The sequence below is a fragment of the Oncorhynchus keta genome, chromosome 27 (genome assembly GCF_023373465.1).
Source record: "Oncorhynchus keta strain PuntledgeMale-10-30-2019 chromosome 27, Oket_V2, whole genome shotgun sequence".
Classification (NCBI taxonomy): Eukaryota; Metazoa; Chordata; class Actinopteri; order Salmoniformes; family Salmonidae; genus Oncorhynchus; species Oncorhynchus keta.
In genome coordinates this window covers 33,811,245-33,832,579 of record NC_068447.1, presented here as the reverse complement: position 1 = coordinate 33,832,579, position 21,335 = coordinate 33,811,245, and the positions used below count along the sequence as shown (strand labels likewise).

The 21,335-nt window shown below is 40.2% G+C and overlaps 2 protein-coding genes across 2 annotated transcripts; one reads left to right on the top strand and one right to left on the bottom strand.

Annotated features, from left to right (window-relative positions):
• Positions 1–1,432: 1,432 nt before the first annotated feature.
• LOC118359833 (protein ILRUN-like) lies at positions 1,433–15,650 on the bottom strand. The gene is made up of 5 exons (XM_035738650.2): positions 14,798–15,650; positions 5,378–5,532; positions 5,040–5,237; positions 4,454–4,773; positions 1,433–4,310 (listed from the first exon to the last, which is right to left on the bottom strand). Exons 1-5 carry the CDS (start codon positions 14,953–14,955, stop codon positions 4,275–4,277), a joined length of 867 nt encoding a protein of 288 aa, XP_035594543.1. The 5' UTR covers positions 14,956–15,650; the 3' UTR covers positions 1,433–4,274.
• Positions 15,550–21,319, top strand: LOC118359836 (U1 small nuclear ribonucleoprotein C-like). Its single transcript, XM_035738653.2, has 6 exons — positions 15,550–16,161; positions 16,437–16,479; positions 16,648–16,756; positions 16,894–16,983; positions 17,166–17,276; positions 20,531–21,319. The coding sequence occupies exons 1-6, from the start codon at positions 16,154–16,156 to the stop codon at positions 20,641–20,643; spliced, it is 474 nt and encodes a 157-aa protein (XP_035594546.1). The 5' UTR covers positions 15,550–16,153; the 3' UTR covers positions 20,644–21,319.
• The last annotated feature ends 16 nt before the right edge of the window (positions 21,320–21,335 follow it).

Sequence of the window (21,335 nt, the reverse complement as noted above, 5' to 3'; positions counted from 1 at the left end):
GAGGTAGGACGGTTTTAAGTCTCCCTGTGTTACCAAAGTCTCCGCCCACCAGAAACACCACCTCTGGGTAAGCGGTTTCTTATTTGTTTATAGGCCCATACAGTTTGCTGAGTGCCAGAGTAGTGTTGGCCTTTGGAGGAATGTAGACAGTTGTGATAATTACAGATGAGAACTCTCTTGGTAGATAAAAAGGTCTGCATCTTACCGGGTGTTAATCCACTTCACTTACTGTAGTTCAATAACCAAAATATATTTTTTTTCAACCTCAAGGTGTCATCATAGCTGACATCCCATTCTTACTGCAGAAATCTTTGAAATAGATAAGACTTTTTTGAAAATATGGTCACATAAAAAAACAGATTTTACCGTCATCCTGTTACCAAACTTTACATCTGCATTATTCTTCGAGTAAACGTGTTTTTGTTACATTTTCTGTGGAAATTGTTAAAAGTAGTCCTTGTGCATAGAGTTGGATGGTTTGTTTAACTTTACAGGGTTTTTGTTTGGCATACTTTTAAAGTAAACAAATTCTGTTACTGTAGAATTGCCCACTGGCCAAGTACTTACTTTCGGCCCTCGGAGTTTAACACTTATTCAGACTGAAGAGTGATGGAGCAAAAACCTTGCTCTGCTATTAACATTTTTACTTTAGTTGTGTTGGGCTCAAAGAGACAATTCTGTTTAAATTGTCCTGCTTGGAGGGGGGCAACTCTTGGGCGAGGGTCGTGTGCTACGTCCGGAGGTAGCGTTCGAGACGTGAGAAAATTTGCAGCTTTACATTAGTTTTATTACTGTAATCTCAGAATGTTTAATACCTCTCGAGAATCTCCTTAAATCTCCTGAAACATTTTAGTCTACTGTATGTGGAGGCTATCCCCCTCTTTTTCAGTCAGAGCTTTTCATTATCCCATACTTTAGACATAGGCCCATGTAGCTTTACCTTCTAATAATTACTTTTATACCCTTGTCGAACGGGATATTTATTGGCTATTCATAAGATGTTTAGTATTTTAATTGAATCATGCCAAAAATGTTGATCAATGCCACATGAGATACAATCACCCAGACTGATGGCCGGAATTCATTTATGAATAAACCCCTGTTCAATTTGGTGCAAAGTAATCAGTTATATAATGTTGTGGGAACCTGAAAAATGATTTGGATTTGGAGAGCTTATTGACATTAGTAGAGGAAAAGTTAGTTAATGAAAGCAAGTTATTCATTCTTAAGTTGCTTGCTTAGTAAATGTTACAGGCATCCATTTCCACTACCTGTACATAATAAATACATGTTTTTTGTGTCTTGAGTGCAGGATTAAATCTGATCTGTTAAAAAAATTACATCTGGAGAGAAATGTATTACTGCAGTGACTGCAAAACTAGTGAACGCAAGATAATGTAAAAAATAAAGACCATGGAGAAAACGGCCAGCATTTGGTTTTCAGTGATAATTTAATTATACAAAGGTTCATTCAAACATACAGAAAAAGGGCTTTCAATTCTTTGCTCTGACTTTGTCTCATAAATGCGCTGCTGTAGAACTCTAGCACCAAGTCATCCATTCACCACTCTGACCCCTGAAAACTTCAAAGAAAGAAAAATCTACCATACCAAAAAAAAGCAAACGTATCACTCATTACTACATACATGACATCCAATTGTAAATGAAAGATAAAAATGGGGATGTGTCCCAAATGGTATTGTACCCTATTCACTATATAGTAAGGGAACTATAAAAGGGAATTGGGGGTGATTTGAGACACAACCAGGGAGATTAGAGGGGAGTGTATTCATGTGTTTTTAAGACTGGGAGAAACGTTTGTCATTACCATGCTTCATAAAGTTTCAAGAGCACATGCAATTGATCCAAGATATTTCCAAATGCTGTTACCTAGGCAGATCAACCATGACAAGAGGTGTGGTTCTGGACAATGATACTGCTGTGACATTTTCATAGTACACAGTCATCCCTGGGGGGTAAATGAGTGTGCTGCTGTTTGTTGTCCTACTCCCCCCTATGTAAAGTGAATATTTGAAAAAGGTCATCTCGGTAGCCAGGTTGTCAAAGTCTTCACTAGTTGCAGATGGAAATATAACAAATACAAGATAAAAAGTCATGTAGCCTTCCAGGCATGAAACTGAAGCATAAAGACAACTGGCCATAGTAAAAGAAGCGATAGTTAACTACTCACTGCATAGAGATTAGCCAGTTAGTGCAAGTAACTTAAAAGGTCTTGAACAGTCAAAATCATGTTTTTCATGAAATTGAATGATATTTGGATGAAACCAGATCAAAGTATGATGACCAAAGTATGAAAAATGACTGTTGCTTTTACAATGATAAAGTTTGATCATGAAGTTACTGGTCCGCTCCCCCATGTCAAACACTTGGATTCATTATTAAGAGGACATCACTTTAACTCTAATTTTAATACACTAATGGTAACGTGATACTGTCTTACCTAATTTAAAAATAGGTACCACCTTCTAACCAACATCGGCAAAAGTGTGTTGAGGGGCTTAGTTTATATAGCTAGATAGCTACTCTACTGGTGCCAACATTTTACTGTAGGGTGTCAGCAAATATAATTAAAAGTCTACCCTAATCATCTGTGGAAAAGACACGTTTCCCCATTCATCTGTGTCTGGTGTTACTAGCTAGCTAGGTCTTCACCCAGCATGGAACAAAAGAGGGGGAAGGGTCGTTTAAAACGCCAACGCAGTTGTCAAGCCAACACATCCGTCAGTGCTGCTGTGAACCCCATCACAAGAGACATGCCAAAACAAATATCATTGATGCAATTTCAATGTGGTTCGATTTGCTTTATGTATTACCAAGTTAGCTTGAGATAATTGTATTGCAACACCGATCACTGCATCCAAGTCGCTTGACATAGGCATTGAAAAGAGCTGTCAGTCAAGGCTAGTTGTCGGTCATGAATAAAAGCAACCTGCCCACTCAGCCTGTCTTTTCAAACTTCCTGGTAGTTAGCCATGAGAGAAAAAGTACTTTTCAGAATAACTGTTCAGAACCCTTCACACATTCTTCACATAGACTCTTGAGGGACTAATGAATTGACTGCTGGTACAAACAAATATTTTAACAAACGAGTTGTTTAACATTTTAATGTCTGAGCAAGAGGAGACTAATTGTGAATTCAGAATTTTCTCTCAACAGTTTATTCCAAAGCCCAGGATCATTAGCAAAACATTAATCAAGCTGTGCCTTTTTCAAAGTAAATGTATAAGATCTTTGGGCAAAATAAGCAAAGATGCTTCAAAACAACATAGCTCTACATTCTGCAAATACATTCAACTCAAGACAATAAAAGCCAGAAACGTCATGGCTTTGCAACATGTGGACTTTTGCAATCTTACAGAACAAATGAAAACAAATTGAACCTACAGGGTGCTGATACAAATCTACTTTCCATGTATTGACCCTGATATAGAGGATCCTTTGAGTAAATGTTAGTTAATGTTAATGTTTTTTGTGTGTTTTTTTTTACAGGACTGGGCAACTCCAATTTTGATAAAGACCTCCCTCTAGTGGATGGATATACTGTAGCTCAACTTTCAGAGTAACATAATCAAAGTGAAGCTACAGCAAATAGTGAACAGGAAATGCATGTGAATGAGCTGTTCTTCATTTGATGTTACCAGAAAACATCAACAACAATACATGCATATCAGGCTGCTGAATTTGTGGAATTACTCTCTTGTCCCTGAAAAGTATACACTGTGAAATTAGGATAAAAAAGTAAGAAGAGAACAGATTATATATTTTTAAGTCAGTTTAGGAACTAGAGGATCAATACGCAAAATAAATGGCTTTTCCTCCCTAGTCTGTCTCTTTCAGGTTGCACAACACACGCAAACACACACACACCCACGCAAACAGACACACACTACTCCTTTCATCACGGTAGTCTCAACTGCATTCAGACACGACAACTAAAATCAAAAAATAAAGATCCGAAAAAAAAAACTTCTCATCGCTTTTAAAAAGATTTGTAGCACTCTCATTTTTAACTTAGCATTCACACATGCATACACTGGATGTGGGATGTTGTTGGTTGAGTCGTATGCTGGGACAGAACAGAGCAGCTATGTCTTCTGGTTTCTGTTTGTTTTGTGGTAAAGTGGAGGTGGGACTTTGCATAAGTGTTTATATGAATCTCAGGATACTCCACCAGCCACAGGTAATCCTCCCTCATTAGTTGATGTGAATCCAGGAACACAGTGCTGCCTGGCTGTGACGATGTTTCCCATGTCTTAGGACTGCCCAAAAGGATAGGGTCCGTGAATACCCTGTGGGGGAAAATAAAGAAACATCTTGTGGATACAGAAAAATATTAATAAATACAACGTTTTGGTTATACTGATGAACTATAGTATATTAAACATTGAAGTGTATCCCTAAGAAGTTTATTGTTGCTCCATATAGGCCTTACCTGGCTGTAAGTCACTACTGATAAATTGCTTTGGAGACCGTTTGTTGCTATATTCACAGAGTTTTGTGACAGTCCATTTTGCTCTTGCTGCATTTGGTCCGGGCCACCCTCCCAGGTGTCCGCGGGGTCCTTGAGACCGCTGTCGTCACGGTGACTGTTTTCGTTGCTACCGGCGTGTTTCTGTGGAGAGGCGAAGGGGTTGTAGTCTCCCTCCACGTTGCGGGCAGGCTGGGTGTTAAACTCGGCCTGGAAGGAAGACAGCTGCTGCGTCACACCCAGGAGGCCTCCCACCTCCACGCTGAGGATCACCCAGATCATATCTACAGTGGGTAGAGAAGAATGTTAACACTCCACCGGGGGAAAGGTTTTAGAAAACTACACCTAGTAGAAGCATTAGACCTTCAATGTATTCAAGTGATGAAAGCATTGCCTTTGGTGGATTCAACCTTAGACTGGGGTAACACGTTACATCAAAGTATACTTTCTAGAGGAGGTGAAAAAGGTTTGAGTGGTTTAAACAAATACATTTATAGGTGGTTTATTAAATCGGTGCTATAACAGTTGACTGCTAAATAAAGTTTCTCACCCCCATAGAAGAGTCCTGTGGCTGTGCTCATCCTCCACTGGCCCTGGTACATGCCAGGAGCCGCTGGGCTACGCATCTGCACACTGACATCAGCCATCTCCTGGGGGTCTAATGAGCGCACCATCACCATGTTCACATGACCAAATTGGTCCCCTCCAACATACTTCAGACATACCCCGGGGGGCCATGACTCTGCTCCTGTGAGAGACAAACAAACAAATTACACATGATGAAATTGATAAACCATTACCTCAATTGCCAGCCGCAGTAACGATCAGTAGCTTGTTAGGTTGTGATTTTAGTCACAGCTCCTAAAGGGTCTTTTCACTTCAACCAACCTGTGTTCTGTATCCTCCACGTCTTAGTGAAGGGCGTGTCAGGGGGAACAGACTCCCCCTCACCGATCGTCACATCCCCAACAAAAGACATGCATGGTGCATTGATGTTGGGGCTTTCAAAGTCATAGTAGGCTCCGATGGCTGCTTGTAAGTTCCTATGAGAGACGTAAAAATGGGGGAAAGAAATGGATATCAGTTAGTAGAACACAACTATCCCCGTTTTGGTGCAAAGGGTGGAGGTTGAAAAGAGGGGGAAATCAAGCAGAAATATCATATTTAAAATAAAGGAAGGCTTGTTTGAAGAAAACTTAACCCGTTACACACCCTATACGGGTTGAAACTGGCAGATGTGGGCATATAAGTGCCTGAATTCAGCCTGGTCTCAGAGACTAGATGTAACATAGTAAACCCGGTACACTAAAAGTATACTGGACAAAAATATAAAACACAACAATTTCAACAATTTTACTGAGTTATAGTTCATATAAGGAAATCAGTCAATTGAAACAAATTCATTAGGCCTTGATCTATGGATTTCACATGACTGGGAATACAGATCTGTATCTGTTGGTCACAGATAAAACATTTCATTAAATACAAATTTTAAAAAAGAAGGGCATGGATCTGAAAAACAGTTTGTATTTGGTGTGACCACCATTTGCCTCATGCAGCGAGACACATTTCCTTCACATAGAGTTGATCAGGCTGTTGATTGTGGCCTGTGGAATGTTGTCCCACTCCTCTTCAATGGCTAGAAGGCCAACATCCCGGAGTCGCCTCTTCACTGTTGACGTCGAGACTGGTGTTTTGCTGGTACTATATAATGAAGCTGCCAGTTGAGGACTTTTGAGGCGTCGGTTTCTCAAACTAGACACTCTAATGTACTTGTCCTCTTGCTCAGTTGTGCACCGGGGCCTCCCACTCCCTTTTTCTATTCTGGTTTGAGACAGTTTGCGCTGTTCTGTGAAGGGAGTAGTACACAGTGTTGTATGAGATCTTCAGTTTCTTGGCAATTTCTCGCATGGAATAACCTTCATTTCTCAGAACAAGAATAGACTGATGAGTTTCAGAAGAAAGTTATTTGTTTCTGGCCATTTTGAGCCTGTAATCGAACCCACAAATGTCGATGCTCCAGATACTCAACTAGTCAAAAGAAGGCCAGTTTTATCGCTTCTTTAAAATCAGAACAACAGTTTTCAGCTGTGCTAATTGCAAAAGGGTTTTCTAATGACCAATTAGCCTTTTAAAATTATAAACTTGGATTAGCTAACAACGTGCCATTGAAACACAGGAGTGATGGTTGCTGATAGGCGTACAGAGGCCCAATATGTAGATATTTCCTAAAAAAATACATTTTAAAATAATTCAGCCGTATCCAGCTACAATAGTAATTTACACAACATTAACAATGTCTACACTGCATTTCTAATCAATTTGATGTTGTTTTTGTCCATTAGAATAAGGTATTTTCTTTCAAAAACAAGGACATTTCTAACTGACCACAAACTTTTGAGCGGTAGTGTACGTTGTGCAAATTCGCAACATATCTACAACAAATTAATACAAACCATAGGGAACATCTATATCTCTCTCTATATATATATATATCTATATATATAGAGATTTTAAAAAATCTAATTTCTTCGCTTCAAGGCCCCCTAATACTCGGCTCAAGGCAAAAAACATCTGTCTGTTTAAGCAAGGGATATTGTCCTTTTTCATCAATTTACACACAATACCCCATAATGACAAAGCAAAAGCATGTGTAAATAAATAAATAAATAAATAAATAAAAATGTCTCCAACCTAAGTGTTTCAACCACTCCACAAATTTCTTGTTAACAAACTAGTTTTGGGAAGTCGGTTAGGACATCTACTTTGTGTATGACACAAGTCATTTTTCCAACAATTGTTAACAGACAGATTATTTCACTGCATCACAATACCAGTGGGTCAGAGGTTTACATACACTAAGTTGACTGTGCCTTTAAACAGCTCGGAAAATTCCAGAAAATTATATCAGAAGCTTCTAAAGCCGTGACAAATGATGTCAATTAGAGGTGTACCTGTGGATGTATTTCAAGGCCTACCTTCAAACGCAGTGCCTCTTTGCTTGACATCATGGGAAAAATCAAAAGAAATCAGCCAAGACCTCAGAAAAAGAAATTGTAGAACTCCACAAGTCTGGTTCATCCTTGGGAGCAATTTCCAAATGCCTGAAGGTATCACGTTTATCTGTACAAAAATAGTACGCAAGTATAAACACCATGGGACCACGCATGTTTGGAGGAAAAGGGGGTGGCTTGCAAGCCAAAAAACACCATCCCAACCGTGAAGCATGGTGGTGGCAGCATCATGTTGTGGGGGGTGCTTTGCTGCAGGAGGGACTTGGTGGACTTCACAAAATGAATGGCATCATGAGGCAGGAAAATGTTGAGGATATTTTGAAGCAACATCTCAAGACATCAGTCAGGAAGTTAAAGCTTGGTCTCAAATGGGTCTTCCAAATGGACAATGACCCCAAGCATACTTCCAAAGTTGTGGCAAATGGCTTAAGGACAACACAGTCAATGTATTGTAGGGGCCATCACAAAGCCCTGATCTTAATCCCATAGAACATTTTTGGCTAGAACTGAAAAAGTGTGCATGAGCAAGGAGGCCTACAAACCTGACTCAGTTACACCAGCTCTGTCAGGGGGAATGAGCCAAAATTCCCCCAACTTATTGTGGGAAGATTGTGGAAGGCTACCCGAAAGATTTTGACCCAAGTTAAACAATTTAAAAGGAAATTAATATGTAAACATCTGACCCACTGGGAATGTGATGAAAGAACTAAAAGCTGAAATAAATAATTCTCTCTACTAATATTGACATTTCACCATCTTAAAAATAAAGTGGTGATCCTAACTGACCTAAAACAGGGAATTTTTACTGGGATTAAATGTCAGGAATTGTGAAAAACTGAGATTAAATGTATTTGGTTAAGGTGTATGTAAACCTCTGAATTCAACTGTGTATATATGTGTGTGTGTGTGTGTGTGTATATATATATAAAATACATGATATTTACATGTTCAGAACCGTTACTCAGAACCGTTACTCAGTACTTTGTTGAAGCACCTTTGGTAGCGATTACAGCCGAGTCTTTTTGGGTTTGACGCTACAAGCTTGGCGCACCTGTATTTGGAGAAGTTCTCCCATTCTTCTCTGCAGATCCTCTCAAGCTCTGTCAGGTTGGATGGTGAGCGTCGCTGCACAGCTATTTTCAGTTCTGTCCAGAGATGTTCGATCGGGTTCAAGTCCGGGCTCTAGCTGGGCCACTCAAGGACATTTAGAGACTTGTCCTGAAGTCACTCTTGCATTGTCTTGGCTGTGTGCTTAGGTTCAATTTCCTGTTGGAAGGTGAACCTTCGCCCCAGTCTGAGAACCTGCTCCAGAGCTCTCAGGACTTCACCAAGGATCTCTCTGATCTCTTTGCTTTCCCTCGATCCTGACTACTTTCCCAATCCCTACCGCTGAAAAACATCCCCACAACATGATGCAGCCACCACCATGCTTCACCGTAGGGATGGTGCCAGGTTTCATTCAGACGTGACACTTGGCTTTCAGGCCAAATAGTTCAATCTTGTTTCCCATGGTCAGTCCTTTAGGTACCTTTTGGCAAACTCCAAGCGGGCTGTCATGTGCGTTTTACTGAGGAGTGGCTTCAGTCTGGACACATACCATAAAGGCGGAGGAGTGGAGTGGAGTGCCTTCGGAAAGTATTCCTACCCATTGACTTTTTCCAAATTTTGTTACAGCCTTATTCTAAAATGGACTAAATATAATTTTTTGAAATCTAGACACAATACCCCATTATTACACAGTGAAAACAGGTTTTGAAATGTTTGCTTTTGTATTAAATTAAAACTAGAAATACCTTATTTACATAAGTATTCAGACCCTTTGCCATGAGACTTGAAATTGAGCTCAGGTGCATCCTTATTCCATTGGTCATCCTTGATGTTTCTACAACGTGATTGGAGAACACCTGTGGTAAATTCAACTCATTGGACATGATTTGGAAAAGCACACACCTGTCTAGATAAGGTCCCGTAGTTGACAGTCCATGTCAGAGCAAAAACCAAGCCATGAGGTCAAAGGAATTGTCCGTAGAGCTGCGAGACAGGATTGTGTTGAGGCACAAGCTAATGTTTGTTTTAATGAATTTTTATTATATTTTTACTTTGTGGCTCTGGCTAATTTGAATGTATCTTGCTCAGTTGGGTTTCCACTAGTTACCACAAATACAAAGTCAAAATTGGCTATATCGTACAAATTCTTGGGGGAACAACGTTTTTTGGACTTTATTCAAGGTTAGGGTTAAAAACAAGGTTAGAAGTGTGGTTAAGTTTAAAATCTGATTTTAAGAAGATACATTTTATAAATAGGCGGGGTTCATGACTTTGCGGTAGCTAGAGTGATGACCGGTTAGCGGCAGCAAGAAATTGTGATATAAAATGCGAATGCCAATAAGAATGTGGTAAAAATGTGGCTGTTTGAAAGGGGACCATATTTACATTGCCCAATTATTTTTCAGGCAACATACCACAAATCCTTTGTGAATTAATTATTAGTTAGTCATGTTGGCAATAGAACAAGCTTTCAAATGATGCCCACCTAACCCAGATTGCAATTTATAAATGGGTTGTTTTTGGATTGGATAAACAGCAACATAAATGTTATGGCGGGGATGCAGGATTGTGTTCCAAATAAAAACAACTATAAGTGTACTTGTTTTAGTTCCTAAAACGGCACAGCTAAGAGAGCTAAAAAAGAAAAGAACCTCATAGTTGAATACTCTTTGATTCACAAGTGCATTGAAATTACTCAGGAACTGTGCACACTTTGGGAGAGGTGTGTGGCCATTTGGACACCAGTTAGTCCTCTCACTCAAACCTTTGTAATTTTTTTGTCTTGCGTTGCACAGTTTTGTTTTTGCGTCTTTTACAGTCGGTTTTGTACACCAGCTTCAAACAGCTGAAAATACAACATTTTTGGTTATTGAAAATATATATTTCACAGCGGTTAAGATGGCACAATGATTCTCTACACATTGCTTGTTTTGTCATATAAACTGAAATTAGTCAAACTATCCATATTTTTGCAACCATGAAATGGCAGAACGATTTCTGCATATTGCAACTTTAATCTACAGACTAAACCCTGTCTTAAATATTAATAAGACCCCTTGAAGTACATAAACATTTTGGCCTACTGCTATTAGCCCATACAAACACCTTTATTTAACTAGGCAAGTCAGTTAAGAACAAATTCTTATTTTCAATGACAGGCTAGGAACAGTGGGTTAACTGCCTGTTCAGGGGCAGAACGACAGATTTGTACCTTGTCAGCTCGGGAGTTTGAACTTGCAACCTTCCGGTTACTAGTCCAACTTCCTATTACTAGTCCAACTCTCTAACCACTAGGCTACCCTGCCGCCCCAATAATAATCACAGTAGTTGTCGAGGGTGCAACAAGTCAGCACCTCAGGAGTAAATGTCAGTTGGCTTTTCATAGCTGATCATTGAGAGTATCTCTACTGTTCCTGCTGTCTCTAGAGAGTTGAAAACAGCAGGTCTGGGACATGTAGAACGTCCGGTGAACAGGTCAGGGTTCCATAGTCGCAGGCAGAACAGTTGAAACAGTCATCTTTCCATAGAGAGGTTGTTCTAGGCCAAACCATTCGGACGCTACAGACGATTTTGTGAGAAGACTGATTTCCGGGATGTCTCATGGTCTGACAAACATCACTCTAGCTGTCACCTTTCACCGCAGATGCGCAGACCACAGATTGAGACACATCCAATGCAAAAACCAATATATCTAGCTTAAACTGATGGATTTTTAAATGGGGATTGTTTTATTATGCAGGGGCATGGACATCGACTATAGGGGGGTTTTAAAGGACCAATCTTGAGGAACTGGCCAAAAACAGAGTGCGTGGAGATGATTTATGGATAACCTATGCTCCTCATGGAATAAAATGGTTTAAGTCAAGTCAGTAAGTCAAAGGTGCAATCTTGTGCCTTTAATTTAAAATTTCCACTGCCGTGGTAACTTGTATTGCTTCTTGGATCCCTCCCCCTGACACACTCTGAGAAGGACAGGGAGCCAAGCCCACTGAAGCCAAGCCCACTGATCCACCACCCCTAAAGGCTTTTACTAACTAACAAGCTGGTCAACAGGAATTACATTCTCTGAGAAGGTTTTTTAGTCCCTTTCAAAATGTTCTTTGCTCATACAATTTGGCCAGATGTATTTTAGTGGACATTGACCTTTAGAATTATGCATGTTCCTCAGAGCAACACTACAGAAATGCTGCAAGCTGAATGTACAGAAATATACCTACTGTCATATGTGAGTGCAGCAGTTCCACATTTTAGACAGTGCAAATACATAGTCTCACGTGATTACAAATCAAGGCCTTCGAATGCCCATTTGCCACGATGCAGTAGTATGTTGTTAGTTAACTAGCCATAGTCAATAGCGACGCAAAACTGTACACATGTAATAGTCAATGAATGGGGTTATAACGTTCACAACCATGGAAGATAAACTGTCCAGTAACATTACTAAGGACGAACGACTGCGAGATATGATGTGTATTGTGTACATAGTTACATTAATAAACAAATTGTGAAACGTTTCCACAGCAGAACACTGCTGTGTGAGGGCAAACCTTCCATCTGCAACATTGCTGAATGTGAAACTTGAACTGCACAGCATGCTGACTGCACCACATGCTGACTGCAGCACGTGCCCATGATCTAAAGGAGGATCTTGGAACCATAGAGATCCTATTCAAGTACTATGTCATAACCCCTCAAAGTTCCAGAATGGTATGAAAATGGAAGCCATTGTGGTGGTCAGGGAGAAATCCAAACCAGTCTAATTGGAATGAATGGCAGTAGAGGCATTGGAGATGCATTTCCTGCTTTACTTACGCAGGAAAATAAAGGCATGTGATAGAGTGTGCAATAAAATTATTGTCACCTTAAAATGATTGTATAAACTATTTATAGGTCTAACTTTGACATCTAAAATATATGTAGATAGACCATAAATGGAGTAATCCTTAAGGTCCAAGGAAGATATATATTATTTTCAAAGGTAGACTGGCTCTGGCAGAAAACACTCAAATCTAAATGTGAAACGATTCTCAATTGTGATACGGTTCAAGAAACAAAGCCCTTTACTTTCATATCACACAAACATAATTTCACAAATGCTAAATATACACTTACAGTTCACGGTCGTAACCGGCTTTATCACAGTTGCAACCAACATTCTTTTTTAGGAAAACAGGTTTCTAGTGGCCTTCTGTTACACACAGGTGTTCGGAGCATGCTAGATAATTAGTTATCACAGGTGGTCCCGCTGTCTTCCGTAAACATGCGCTGTAACATGGGGATATGGCCATGTGGGAACACTAACTCTATAAAGTGGTGTATCAATTGAACCTTTTGAAAATTATTTCTTGCTGATATGAAAGCCGTGGCTCTTAACAAAACTCCTCCATACAGAAGACATCTTCATCCAATGACTCCTCTAGTGTCTAAGCCTGGGGGAGGGTTCCACTTAACTAACATATGGAATTGTTTTAAGATGGTGACACCAAAGATCATTTTGCTATTTGATTTTGACACCTTAAGTATAAAAAAATAACCAAATTATTTATGAAATACTGAATTTGGCCTTTCTGCTATTAGCCCATAGAAATGCATTGAACAACAGATTCATACGTGGAAAAATAGCTAGTCCCAAGAAATATTAAAAAGGAAAGTTGTCTGTCCTTTATCTGAAAGATAAGAAAGACCAGGAAACTACTTTAAAAAATGTATACATATTTAACCCGCTTTTTGTTAGGCACTAAACTACCATATCTACTTCCATTATTTTTCTTGTATAGGGCTATCTTCAGGCGAGTCTTGTGGGTGTCTTTGAGCAACCGACATGAACGTCTTCATGAAAAACTCACCTTTCCATAGATGGGTCATAATAGTTTGTAGGCTAAACTATTATGTTGTGTTATCATATTTTGCCTACTCCAATGTTTGTAGAATGCATACTGGCATTTGAAAAAGGGAATCCGGACACACTGTGGGCACGGGGGACATTTAAATGTAGTTTTAGATTCATGATACATTTGGAATTCCATGATCAGAACTCTATAATTAGAATACTAAAGCTGCATGAACTGTCAAGTCTAGACACAGCCTTAAATCCACAATATGTAACTTTTTGGGCAACTACCAAATTCACATAAAAAAAGTGGGTTATAGATCTGTCATTCTCATTGAAAGCAAGTCCAAGAAGCGGAAGATCTGTTCCATGTACGCTATTTCTATGCCACCCATTCTTAAGTTTAGTTTTTGGGGGTATTTTACTTTTGGCTTTGAACACCATTTTCAAACAGCTGAATAAAAAAAAAAATGTTGGTTATGGAAAAAATATTTCACAGCGGTTTAAATGGTACAATGATTCTCTACATAGTGACTGCTTCTTTTGTTACATATACTGAAATTTGGCTAACTATTAGCATTTTAGCAACCAGGAAATGGCAGAGCAATTTCTGCATATTACACCTTTAAACTGGCTGGCTAACAAACATGCTGTGCATATAACAATAAGATAGTGTAAAATAATGAATTTTATCACAGCACTGGCAGACCATGGCTGATCTATACTCTCCCTAACCACCTGATCTTTTATACTGTCATAATAACAAATCATGCATTGAACCTTATTGTGACCTAGGTCATAATAACAATGATGTTCCTTCTAGTATTCTAATTCTATGCTTGGAACCTTGTTGTGACCCAGGCCGTGGTCTTGTGATGCCTGGACACTTTCATGTGGAAAGAAATGTATTGCTGAAAAAGAAAATCAGAGTGGAAAAACGAGCCTCATTGGTTGTATTTGCCTAGCTAGATATGATGACTACTCTTGCTAAAGATGCGTTAATTCAACGTTACCTCAATACCCTCTCCAGACATTATAATTAGTCTGACGGTAACATAGCTGTACAAAATAAAGATATGCAATTTACACGTTCCACAATAACGTTATAGAATGATCGTTAATAGACCCACACCTGTTAATGATTTTTCATTGAAGGAAGGACTATCCTGGCTGTAGCTAATTAGCCAGTTAGCTAGCTAGCAATCCAAATGACAATCAAATTAATTACATTTTACATATAAGAATAGACGCAAAAAATAATATTTTTTGCTCGTTGAATTGTAAATAAAAAAGAAAATCACAAACAAATTGTTGGCTGACTATCCGTCCTACAGCTAACTAACTAGCTCAATCCTCTACCTAGCTATCTAAGTTAGCATTAGCAAACACAGAGAGGCCACAAGTCCCCGAGCTCACCAATTGGTCATGTCCAGGAAGAAGGCGCATCCAGCGGGGTTCAGTTGAAACCCAAGCAGTCTCTGAAACTCGGCTATGAGGATGTCTTTATCGGTGGTGCCCATGCAGCTGAATTTCTGCATAAGCTCCGGGTCCAGATCCAATTCCATGCCCTCCATCGCGGATTTCCCTGACAAGGGACAGGGTACCTTTCCTAATTTAGTCCGAGGCCTCAACCTGTCATAAAAAAACTAAACAACAACCCAAATGCGCATGACAGTGACAAATCTACGACTGATGCCGCGTTCAAACCAATAGGCAACTCGGAAATCTCCGAGGTCCGTGCGTTCAAAACAACCGGGAACTCGGGGAAAAAACGAGCTCCTACTGGGATTTTTGTTTATTTAAAACGGTCATCAAACTCGGAATTCCACATCGGGAACTTGGGCCTCTTTCTATCGCTCAGACTTTCCGACCTGAAGATCACCGATGTCATGTTTTGACCTCGTATTTTGCCGAATTCCTAATTGTTTTGAACGCGGCATAATGGTGCGTTCAAGACAACTGAGAATTCCGAACAAACAAGACTTCAAATCATGACGTCAGTGATTTTCACGTCGGAAAGTCGAAACTCTACGAAGGTTCCCGAGTTGGAATTCCGAGTTGGATGACCGTTCAAAATATGTTTCCCAGTTGGAGCTCGTTTTTCCCCCCAGAGATCCCAGTTACCGTGAACGAATTGAATTTGGAAGTCGGATATTTCCGAGTTTCCAGTTGTTTTGATCGCAGCATACGTCAACCCATGGCCAATTCACGAGGGTCGATGTTGCGACATAATCTGTCAACTCGGAGGTCACACCTAAAACGGTCAACTATTTGTTTTAGTTTTCGTAATAGATAAATTAATCTGTAATTAAGCTGCAACTATCAAACAACAGGTGGTGAACACAACAGATACACGCTATATTTTGTCATCGAGTCCGCGCTGCGCCAGCTCAGGCCGACCCTCTTGAACTAAACCACGGTTGGCGTTTCAGGTCGCCTACATTGCAGACGTGCTGCGCATTATCATATCTCAGAATAACTTTTTGCACTACAAAATGATTTCTTATGAATGCATACAGTACTCACAAAATGTAATGCCAAATGGTCAATTCAGAAATGTGTCATACAATTTATAAGACATTGATTCTCAAATTCTGTACCCGAATTTGCATTATCTGCAATACCGATAGTGGAGGAAGGTGGCGCTGCAGTTATTATGTGGGCCCTAAACGAGGACGTGTCTCCTCTCATCTTAAAGCAGTCGTTGTTTACTTAGACTTCCGGTAAAGGGAAAGGGGTTTTCAACGTTTGGTGTAAGCTAGGCTGATCGAAATGCCGAAGTAAGTGTTTTATCTTGTGTCTCTCAGTTGCATATTTTACCTTAATGAACACTGGACATGTATATCTAATGGAAGTTAGTTAGCTAATTCAATCGGCTTCAGCCAGAGCTTCAACCCCATTGGCTGTGAAGGAAGTGTAGTATCATTCATAGCGTTCCTGTTTTGCTCCCTGATCTTTCATTGATTTGGTTTTATTATGACAGCTGAAGTATATACTCTGGTTTTGCCTACACTGATCAAGTTGATCTAGTGCTCAATGTCTGTTTATCCATCAGGTTTTATTGTGACTACTGTGACACTTACCTAACTCATGACTCGGTAAGTCTGCACAACATTGGTAGTAGAAGTGTTTACTGATTGCATGTGGTTGATTCTGTCATGAAGCCGCATATGATGAGTTTCTTCTCTAGCCTTACTGTATATCCAGATTGTTGCAAGGTCAACATTGTGTCCAGTGTACATTGATGACTGTAATGTGTTTGGTAGCCCTCTGTGAGGAAAACACACTGCAGTGGCCGCAAACACAAAGAAAATGTAAAAGACTATTACCAGAAATGGATGGAAGAACAAGCACAGAGCCTCATTGACAAAACAAGTGAGTAACACAAGAAAAATACATACTTTGACCTGTCTTTGTTACCTTGACGTGTTTAGGCCACGATAACCATCCTAGGTGAAAAGGGGCCGGAGGGCTAATATGTCAGGAGTTCTAACACATTTTGTTTCTCTTAGCTGCTGCCTTCCAGCAAGGGAAGATGCCCCCAACACCATTCCCAGGAGCCCCACCTCCAGGGGGTGCCATGATCCCTCCACCAAACCTCCGTAAGTGTTTAAGTGCCATGTACATTTCTGCGAAAAGCACATCCAAGCTCGACCAAATTCCTCAGTTGGAGAGTAAATCTTACCACTCATTTACAAAAATGACATAATATACAAATATTTTGCTACTAATAAAGGTCTGAGTTACCTAGTAGTGGTTGTTGTTAATGATGTTTTACGAATAGATGGCCCACCACGTCCAGGGATGCTACCAACACCCCAGATGGGTGGTCCTCCAATGATGCCCATGATGGGTGGAATGGGACCACCCCCACCTGGAATGATGGGTGGTCCAGGTAGGATAACATCGAACTGTTATTTCTGTAATGTACAGTGCATTCAGAAAGTAGTCAGACCCCTTGACTTTTTCCAACATTTTGTTATGTTACAGCCTTATTCGAAAATCTATTAAATAATTTTTTTTCTCAGCAATCTACAAACAATACCTCATAATGGCGACGCTGAAATGGAAATATCACATTTACATAAGTATTCAGACCCTTTACTCAGTACTTTGTTGAAGCAACTTGGCAGCGATTACAGCCAACCTGGCAGCGATTACAGCCTCGAGTCTTATTGGGTATGACGCTACAAGCTTGGCACACCTGTATTCTTCTCTTCAGATCCTCTCAAGCTCTGCCAGGTTGGATGGCGAGCATCGCGGCACAGCTATTTTCAGGTCTCTCCAGAGATGTTACATCGGGTTTTAGTCCTGGCTCTGGCTGGGCCACTCGAGGACATTGAGACTTGTCCCGAAGCCACTCCTGCGTTGTCTTCGCTGTCTGCTTAGGGTCGTTGTCTTGTTGGAAGGTGAACACTTGCCCCAGTCTGAGATCCTGAGCGCTCTGGAGCAGGTTTTCATCAAGGATCTCTCTGTATTTTCCTCCGTTCATTTTTGCCTCAAACCTGACTACTCTCCCAGTCCCTGCCTCTGATAAACATCCCCACAGCATGCTTCACCCTACGGTGAAGGAATGGCTTCCATCTGGCAACTTTACCATAAAGGCCTGATTGGTGGAGTGCTGCAGAGATGGTGGTCTTTCTTGAAGGTTCTCCCATCTCCACAGAGAAACTCTGGAGCTCTGTCAGAGTGACCATCGGGTTCTTGGTCACCTCACTGACCAAAGCCCGTCTCCCCCAATTGCTCAATTTGGTAGGGCGGCCAGCTCTAGGAGAAGTCTTGGTGGTTCCAAACTGCTTCCATTTAAGAATGATGGAGGCCACTGTGTTCTTGGGGACCTTCAATGCTGCAGAAATGCTGCAGAAATGTTTTGGTACCCTTCCCTAGAAGGGTGGCTTGGGTTTTTTTCTCTGACGTGCTGTCAACTGTGGGACCTTCTATACAGTACCAGTCAAAAGTTAGGAGACACCTACTCATTCAAGGGTTTTTCTTTATTTTTACTATTTTCTACATTGTAGAATAATAGTGAAGACATAAACACTATGAAATAACACATGAAATCATGTAGTAACCAAAAAAGTGTTAATCATATCAAAATATATTTTACATTTGAGATTCTTCAAAGTAGCCACCCTTTGCCTTGATGACAGCTTCGCACATTCTTGGCATTCTCTGAACCAGCTTCATGAGGTAGTCACCTGGAATGCATTTCAATTAACAGGTGTGCCTTGTTAATTTGTGGAATTTCTTTCCTTAATACATTTGAGCCAATCAGTTGTTGTGACAAGGTAGGGGTGGTATACAGAAGATAGCCCTATTTGGTAAAAGACCAAGTCCATATTATGGAAAGAACAGCTGAAATAAGCAAAGAGAAATGACAGTCATCATTACTTTAAGACATGAAGGTCAGTCAATGCAGAAAATGTCAAGAACTTTGAAAGTTTCTAAAAGTGCAGTCGCAAATACCATCAAGCGCTATGAAGAAGCTGCCTCTCATGACGACTGCCACAGGAAAGGAAGACCCAGAGTTAGCTCTGCTGTAGAGGATACTTCATTAGAGTAACCAACCTCAAATTGCAGCCCAAATAAATGCTTCCGAGTTCAAGTAACAGACACATCTCAAAATCGACTGTTCAGATGAGACTGTGTGAATCAGGCCTTCCTCCATGGTCAAATTGCTGCAAAGAAACCACTACTAAAGGACACCAATAAGAAGAGACTTGCTTGGGCCAAGAAACACAAGCAATGGACATTAGACCGGTGGAAATTTGTCCTTTTGGTCTGAGTCCAAATGTGAGATTTTTGGTTCCAACCGCTGTGTCTTTGTGAGATGCAGATTAGGTGAACGGATGATCTTCGCATGTGTGGTTCCCACTGTTAAGCATGGAGAAGGTGGTGTTGGGGTGCTTTGTTGGTGATTTATTTAGAATTCAAGGCACACTTAACCAACATGGCTACCACAGCATTCTGCAGCGAAATACCATCCCATCTGGTTTGCGCTTAGTGGGACGATCTGTTTGTTTTTCAACAGCCTGGGGCTAGGCTGTGTAAGGGCTATTTGACCAAGAAGAATAGTGATGGATTCCTGCATCAGATGACCTGGCCTCCACAATCACCAGACCTCAACCCAATTGAGATAGTTTGGGATGAGTTGGACTGCAGAGTGAAGGAAAAGCAGCCAAGAAGTGCTCAGCATGTGTGCGAACTCCTTCAAGAATGTTAGAATATAATTCCTGATGAAGCTGGTTGAGAGAATGCCAAGCATATGCAAAGTTGCCATCAAGGCAAAGGATAGCTTCTTTGAAAAATCTAAAATAAATCAAAATATAACTTTTTGGGGGGGTTCATGATTCCATGTGTTATTTCATAGTTTTGATGTCTTTACTATTAATTCGACATTGTAGAAAATAGTACGAATAAAGGAAAACCCTTGAATGAGTAGGTGTCCAAACTTTTGACTGGTAGTGTAGACAGATGTGTGCCTTTTCCAAATCATGTCCAATCAATGGGGCGGCAGGGTAGCCTAGTGGTTAGAGCGTTGGACTAATAACCGAAAGGTTGCAAGTTCGAATCACCGAGCTGACAAGGTACAAATCTGTCGTTCTGCCCCTGAACAGGCAGTTAACCCACTGTTCCTAGGCCGTCATTGAAAATAAGAATTTGTTCTTAACTGACTTGCCTAGTAAAATAAAGTTAAAATAACAAATTGAATTTACCACAGGTGAACTCCAAGTTGTAGAAAAATCTCAAGGATGATTAATGAAAGAGAATGCACTCAATTTCAAGTCTCATAGCAAAGGGTCTGAATACTTATGTAAATAGGGTATTTGTTTTTTATTTTTAATACACTTGCAAACATTTCTAAAATCCTGTTTTCGCATTGTCATTATGGGGTATTGTGTGTAGAATGAGGGAAAACAATTATTTAATACATTTTAGAATAAGGCTGTTACAACATTTGGGAAAAAGTCGAGGGGTCTGCATAATTTCTGAATGCACTGTACATACATAGACTCAAACAAGTGACAAATGTGCTTCGGAGTTTGCCACTATTGAGAAAACATACCATCTAAAACCAAAATACTATCATCTGAAAACAGGAATGACTCAAACCATAACCTGTAAATGCTTTCTTTCCTTCATTCTCAGGTATGCGACCTCCAATGGGTGGCCGAATGCAGATGATGCCTGGACATCACATGATGCGACCTCCCGGTCATCCAATGATGATGCGGCCAATGATGGCACGGCCAGACCGATAAACTCTCCCCTCCTCCCTCAAACACACACTGTGGGTTTGTTCCACATGATCACTAAATCTTAGGTTCTCACTTCTCCCCTAAAGTAATTTGATTAGGGAAATCTATGGTTGATTAAGTTGGTCTAAAGCATTTAATGAAGTCGCTGACAAGTGCCAAGGTCCCTTATATTTAGCCACTTGATCGTAGAAACATTGTTAATTTTATGTCAAACTACCAAGTAGATTTGAAGGTGCGTAAGAGATTCCGTGGAACTAACCTTTTGGCAAATCCCTCCCCACTCTACATCTGTCTCTAGGACTTAACTTTACATAATACTTTTGGTCATCTTGCCTTTGCTGTCCTCCCACCCATTTTCCCTGGATGGATTTCATTTTTATTATGCTACAGATTTTATAATAATCCCCTCTGCTTATTCCAATTTTCCCTGCCCATCCTTGTTAGTTTGGTGTCTTGGCACATGCTAAAGACAAAACAGGAACATATGAGGAGGTTGTTGAATGTGTTTTTGTCATTCACATAGAGGTGTATTAAGGTCTGTTTTTAGTTGGCAGTACCATTCGGATGAAGCATTGTATCAACTGTTTTTTTAAAACATTTTTAAAACAATTTTTATGAGCTGATGCTATTGACTGTGCATTTATTTTATTACGGTCTATTAAACGAAAAGTATAACTTATTTGTCTGGTCGATAA

Excerpts from the sequence above, each read along its gene's own strand:
- LOC118359836 (XM_035738653.2), top strand. Across the intron at positions 16,480-16,647 it reads CTTACCTAACTCATGACTCG|CCCTCTGTGAGGAAAACACA; the intron begins GTAAGTCTGCAC and ends TGTGTTTGGTAG. Across the intron at positions 16,984-17,165 it reads GATCCCTCCACCAAACCTCC|ATGGCCCACCACGTCCAGGG; the intron begins GTAAGTGTTTAA and ends TTTTACGAATAG.
- LOC118359833 (XM_035738650.2), bottom strand. The coding sequence starts at position 14,955 with ATGGAGGGCATGGAATTGGATCTGGACCCGGAGCTTATGCAGAAATTC. Across the intron at positions 5,533-14,797 it reads TTCCTGGACATGACCAATTG|GAACTTACAAGCAGCCATCG; the intron begins GTGAGCTCGGGG and ends CGTCTCTCATAG. Across the intron at positions 4,774-5,039 it reads CACAGGACTCTTCTATGGGG|ATATGATCTGGGTGATCCTC; the intron begins GTGAGAAACTTT and ends TACCCACTGTAG.